The 6,000-nt window shown below is 51.6% G+C and overlaps 1 protein-coding gene and 1 non-coding gene across 4 annotated transcripts in view; one reads left to right on the top strand and one right to left on the bottom strand.

The window, feature by feature from the left end:
- Positions 1 to 246: 246 nt before the first annotated feature.
- IQGAP3 (IQ motif containing GTPase activating protein 3) overlaps positions 247 to 6,000 on the bottom strand; it is a 44,714-nt gene continuing 38,960 nt past the window's right edge. For 2 of the 3 annotated variants that reach the window (XM_033200687.1, XM_033200688.1), the window contains exons 33-38: positions 5,815 to 5,902; positions 4,750 to 4,962; positions 3,569 to 3,735; positions 3,162 to 3,263; positions 2,600 to 2,708; positions 247 to 1,262 (exon numbers count right to left, since the gene is read on the bottom strand). In XM_033200687.1, coding sequence (XP_033056578.1) covers positions 1,149 to 1,262; positions 2,600 to 2,708; positions 3,162 to 3,263; positions 3,569 to 3,735; positions 4,750 to 4,962; positions 5,815 to 5,902 — 793 coding nt within the window. In that variant the 3' untranslated portion in view covers positions 247 to 1,148. The remainder of the gene's footprint in view (positions 1,263 to 2,599; positions 2,709 to 3,161; positions 3,264 to 3,568; positions 3,736 to 4,749; positions 4,963 to 5,814; positions 5,903 to 6,000) is intronic. The other variant, XM_033200689.1, reaches the window with a different exon arrangement.
- LOC117077110 lies at positions 3,980 to 4,079 on the top strand. The gene has a single exon (XR_004434689.1). It is a non-coding gene; the product is annotated as a small nucleolar RNA U13 (small nucleolar RNA).

Here is a 6,000-nt window from a genome sequence, read left to right as displayed (position 1 = left end):
GTTCGAGACCATCCTGGCTAACACGGTGAAACCCTGTCTCTACTAAAAAATACAAAAAAAGCCAGCCGGGCGAGGTGGCGGGCGCCTGTAGTCCCAGCTACTCGGGAGGCTGAGGCAGGAGAATGGCGTAAACCCGGGAGGCAGAGCTTTCAGTGAGCTGAGATCCAGCCACTGCACTCCAGCCCGGGCGACAGAGCGAGACTCCGTCTCAAAAAAAAAAAAAAAAAAAAAAAAGAGAAAAGGGAAAGACTCCTCTTTGATCTTATGAAGCTGAAATAACAAGATCTTAAACATGAGTGAGAACTCTGTTGCCCCAACCTAAGGTGACTTTAAATCCAAGGTATAAAACATGGCATGGATATTAGTTTGAATAGGGAAAATGAGAACTCTCTTTGAGCTAAAAAAAAAAAAAAAAAAAGAAAGCATTAAAACCCTGATTAAGGCTGCACAATGATCCAGTGTGTAAGGATGGGAGAGAGAATAAATACCCTAGTGACCCACATATTAAACAGACCACAAACAAGAAAACAAGACTTGAGGCTAATGGAAGGTCAACTTGCCCATGCTGCCATGGGGGGCAACAGTGCCGCAATGCCACGTGGGCACTAACACACACTGCATCCCCCCAGTCCCTGCCTGGGTTGAAGGGTGTGCAGATCACAGCAGCAGAGCTGCCTAGACTCAGGCAGGGCAGGAACACCCACTGCTGATGCAGTGGGAGGTAGGGATGGGGAGCCCAGCCCTGGCTTTGTGCGAGTGCAAAGAGAAGGAACACAGAGGTGAAATCAAGTCGCTGGGGCAGTGCTTGTAATATTGGGGTGACCGTGGGAGGGCAGTAGCAGACACAAGAATAATGGCCTTCCCAGGCCAAGGTCCATGTTCTACCATCCGGCAGGAAAGCCAGGGGTTTATCATACATGATAAAAGCCACACAGCTGGACTCTGGGCAAGGCCCACTTTAGCCAATTAGAAGATACACTGTTTGTGGCCAGGCAAACAAGCTCCTCCCAGCTGGGGAAGAGGTGAGAATCCCTGGGCCTTGCCCAGTCCCTAGGTCTGCGTGTCTGCAAGGAAGCGCAGTGGTGAGTTAGTGTTAAAGAAAGCATCCAGCGAGGTAAGAGGGGCTTGGGTAGCACCCTTTGCTTCTGTCACTTCCGCAAAAACTTCTTGTTGAGGAGGAAGATGAGAAGGTTGACGTTGACTTTGGCCTTGTTGAAGAGTTTCATGACAGCCACACCCTCATACTGGAGCTGCAGGAGGTCCTAGGAGGGAAGAGGCAGGGAGGGGAGTTTAAGGGCTTCTGAATGTGGTCCAGTCAGATGATGTACAAAACACTCACATCATGCAGTCACCAGTGGCACTGGCCACTGAAGTAGGGCATTGAAATCTCACTTCACAAATGAGGATACTGAGGCAAGAGAGGTACAGTGACTTGATCAAATGTCAGCTCAAGCAGAACCAGGGCTTGAAATTGTTTTCCTTATTTTATTTATTTATTTTTTTGAGACACAGTCTCACTCTGTCTCCCAGGCTAGAGTGCAGTGGCATGCTCTCGGCTCATTGCAATCTCTGCCTCCCAGGTTCATGTGATTCTCCTGCTTCAGCCTCCTGAGTAGCTGGGATTACAATCAGGTGCCATCACACCAGGCTAATTTTTGTACGTTTAGTAGAGACGGGGTTTCACTATATTGGCTAGGCTGGTCTCGAACTGCTGACCTTGTGGTCCGCCCGCCTCGGCCTTCCAAAGTTCTGGAACTACAGGCGTGAGCCACTGCACCTGGCCAAAATCATTTTTCTTACTCAAAAGGCAAAACAGCAAAGCAAAAAGATTTGGATTTAAAACTACTGCTTGGCCGGGCACAGTGGCTCATGCCTGTAATCCCAGCACTTTGGGAGGCCGAGGTGGGCGGATCACAAGGTCAGCAGTTCGAGACCAGCCTGACCAACATGGTGAAACCCCGTCTGTACTAAAAACACAGAAAAAGTTAGTCAGGAGTGGTGGTGTGCACCTGTAACCCCAGCTACTCAGGAGCTGAGGCAGGATAATCGCTTGAACCTGGGAGGCAGAGGTTGCAGTGAGCCGAGATCGTGCCATTGCACTCCAGCCTGGGTGATGGAGTGAGATTTCGTCTCAGACAAACAAACAAAAAAACCAAAAAAGCAACAACAAAACCCAAAAACACCACTGCTTCACTCCTTTCCTGAACACTGGCCTATGACTTAGGCCAGCTTCTTAACCTTTTAGCCTAGAGCCTGTAAAATAGGGATAATACTTCAGAGCTGTGGAGAGGATTAAAGGAGGTAACATGTAAAGTCCCTGACATGTGATAGGGCTTCAAATATTAATCCTGCTTCTGACACCAGCAGCCCACTCCACTCTCCCTGATGCTTGCCAGTGGGGTCTGTGTCAGGGCATGGGGAAAGGGGGGCTGGGGCTGCAAAGACCCCCACCCTTCTCTTCAGGAACAGACGATACTGATTGGGTGAAAAACTGAGCTGGTGTCATCTGAGGACTAGGGAAGTTAGGCCAGTTGCTCTCTTCAGGCCAGCACCTAAAGCCCAGCAGGTGTCCTGCAGGCTCATGGGACTGTCCCCTCACCTGATAGTGAAGCTGAAATCGCTCCATGTCCACACCCAGGAACTTGGCATTTACTTCAAACTTTCCTGCCTCATCTCCCGGGGTGATGTCAAAGATGACGTTTCTGAAGCTGTCAGGAACAGGATTCAAAACAGGAACCCACTGTCTCTTTCCAGGGCTACAGCCACATTCTTGCACCTACTGCTCCTCATCCTGGGCAGCGGTGTCATCCAGAGCCAGCTTTCCCTCTCTCATTCCCAGAGGGTCCAGCTCGCTGTCTTTTCCTAGTTTTACTTCTGCTCCCCACACCATCTCTTTATCTGCCCCGCCCTACCCAGCTGTTCTCACCTCTGGAAAGCTTTCCCAGTACCCTCTGCCTCAGGGCATCTAGAACTGTGCAAGACCATGTCCACGGCCCTTCACTTTCTGTCTGGGCATGCTCTGTCTCCACCATCATTCTAGCAGCTCCTTCAAGACCGGGACCATGCTTCTCCTTCTCTTCTACCCGGTGCCCAGCCCACAGCACCACCCCCAAGTTAGAGGACAGGAAGGGGCTGACATCCTGCCCTCCAAAGACACATACTGAGAGGCGGGAAGATCTTCAATTTCCACCAAGACACCCTTTTCCAGGAGCTGAGCAGCAGTGTAATGACGAGAAGGCTGCTTCTTCCCCTTCCCAGAACTCCTGATTAAAAGAAGGCCCCAGAGAATTCATCCAACAAACACTTTACCACCAAAGAAACTTGTTTTTTGTGGCTGGAAAGGAAATGAGACCCCAAGAAAGACTTCTCACTGATGGAAGACAGAGGAGGAGGGCTGCACTTGAGCCCAAGACTTTGTAAGTGAGGCTCAAAGACCAGACTTACGAAGGGACCGTGCTGTGCTGGGTGAGATTCCCCTTTCACAGCTGGGAGATAGTGGGGCAAAGGTGACATGGGCAGGGGTGAGAAGTCACACATAACCATCCAAGTACGAGAAAGCAGCACCTACTTGGAGTCGGGGGCCAAGTGGTCCAGGCAGGCCCGGATGTACTGGCTGTAGTAGTCACCCTGCTCCTCATAGAAGGTGGTCTTAGTGCTCAGGCCCTGTAATGTGGCCTGCAGCTTCACCAGCTCCGCCTTCCGCCTGTGCCTGTGTCTGTGCTGGTTGCGGATGTCCTGGGGTTGGGGAACAGAGGGAGGGATGAGTGGTCCTTCCTGGCAGGAGAGACTTAGGGCCTGACACAAGCCCAAGAGCTACACACTGAGGCTCTTCGGAAGAACAGGCTTCAGGGCTGTTTTCCTAGAAGGAAAATGTCAAGGATGGTATTCCAAATCCTTAACGCATGTCCTCAGGGCCTCTGTCCATTGAGGACTAACTGGTTTCAAGGCCTTTGTTTTTTGGTAAAAGAAAGTTGCAAGGATACTTTTGTAGGTCATAAGCTGAGGATTGGGTTTTCATGCTCATGTATTAGATACGCTTCTCTCAAACCTTCTGACCTGGGCACATTACCCAGCTAATGTGGAAAAAAAAAAAAAAAGAGTTGCAAGAACACCCTCCTCCCTGAGTAATTTCAAGATCTTTCCTTCAGGCCAGGTGTGGTGATTCACACCTGTAATCCCAGCACTTTGTGAGAGCCTAAGGCAGGCAGATTACTTGAGGTCAGGAGTTTGAGAACAGCCTGGCCAACATGGTGAAACCCTGTCTCTACTAAAAATACAAAAATTTGGCCAGGTGCAGTGGCTCATGCCTGTAATCCCAGCATTTTGGGAGGCCAAGGTGGGTGGAACCTGAGGTCAGGAGTTTGAAACCAGCCAGGTCAACATGGCGAAACCATGTCTCTTACTAAAAATACAAAAATTAGCCAGGTGTGGCACTGCACACCTGTAATCCCAGCTACTTGGGAGGCTGAGGCAGGAGAATTGCTTAAACCCAGAAGGTGAAGGTTGCGGTGAGCCAAGATCACACCACTGCTCTCTAGCCTGGATGATAGAGTGAGACTTTGTCTCAAAAAAAAAAAAAAAAAAAAAGATATTTCCTTCAAAACGGACCCTCAGCCTTCCTCTGGCTGGTGACAACTTTGGGTGGGCACTCATCAGGAGGGGCCCACCAACATTATGAATTAACATGTACATGCACACGCACACACACACATACACAAAGGCATACGGAGCCCAGGCCCAGGTTGTTACCTTGGCCAGCTCGTCCACTAGCCCCTGGTAGCCATTTCTGGCGCTGACCAACCCCAGGGCTTCAAGTTGGCGCAGGTTCCGCAGGACACGCCGCTGCTTCTCTGCCAGTGGCAGGAGGGAGTGAGCTGTCAGTGAGCGGTGTCGTCGCAGTGGCTCCGGTATCTGGGCTGCACAGGCCTGGCGTCGGCTCATCAGCTGCTTGTGGGCTGCTTCCTGGGGACACAGGGATGCTGGAGGGGTCTACCAGGCCCTACCAGTCTGCTCCCACACCAGGGAAGGCTCCATGGGCACCAGCAACAAAAGGAGGCCTGAGATTTTTCTGGGTATCATTAAGAAAGTGCCCCAGAGCCCAGCCTCTGCAGGGTATGGCTGGGGCAGGGCATAGCTTATGAAGAATATCAAGGTGTAACATCGTAACACATGGTGTCACACATGGGAGGGCCTCATAGAACACCTCATAGATCACCATAGGGAAGAGTGGCTCAAAGAAGACCCAAACCCAGGTCACGGCATAAAGGATTCCGGACAGACACTAGCTGTGACTTCCCAACAATGGATCTTTCTGATGGCACAGGATGTTTGGGGGCATTTCCCTGTCTGTTCCATTTTGGGACATACCTCTACTGGCCATCCCCACCTTTTCTCTGGGAAGACCCTGGTTCAGTCTTTGCTCCAGCAGGCCCAACATGCCCCTGGCCCCCCACCTGCCTACTACCTTCTCCTGCCTCCAGGCATTCTAGCAGACCACTCTTCTGAGTACAGGCCTTCCAGGGGTGCCTTCCCAGACTGCCTCTCAGCGCCCCCCATAGCCCTAGTGTTGGTGCTTGTTTCAGTGTGTGCAGTGGGGAGAGGGGTGGGGCCCCATGACTCTATAGCCTGAGGCTTCCCAAGGCTAAAGTTGTGTCCCTCACCCTGTAGGCCACCACAGTTTTCATTACTGGTGAGCATAGGTGTCTGCTTCTGGCCGACTGTGGGTGAGGTTCAGAGGAGGGAAGCAGCAGCGGTGCAGTTGGGGTGAGGCGGGGATGAATGAGACAGAACCTGTGGGCTGGTACAGCTACCCACCTGCTCTCTGGAAGCCGAGAGGGACAGGATCTCCTTGAGGGTGTCCCCAGGATGGAACTGTATGATATCGGCCAACAGCTGCTTGGTGCTGCACAAGGAGGCAGTGACAGAGGAGAGGTAAGGGGCAGGGGAAGGGCCTGGACATGGGACTGGCCAGAGGTCTAAGAGTAAGTGGACCATGCTCTA

This window comes from Trachypithecus francoisi, unplaced genomic scaffold, assembly GCF_009764315.1.
Source record: "Trachypithecus francoisi isolate TF-2019V2 unplaced genomic scaffold, Tfra_2.0 Lachesis_group5, whole genome shotgun sequence".
Lineage (NCBI taxonomy): Eukaryota > Metazoa > Chordata > Mammalia > Primates > Cercopithecidae > Trachypithecus > Trachypithecus francoisi.
The sequence above is the reverse complement of the archived record's forward strand: the minus strand, read 5'-3'. Positions and strand labels throughout refer to the sequence as shown.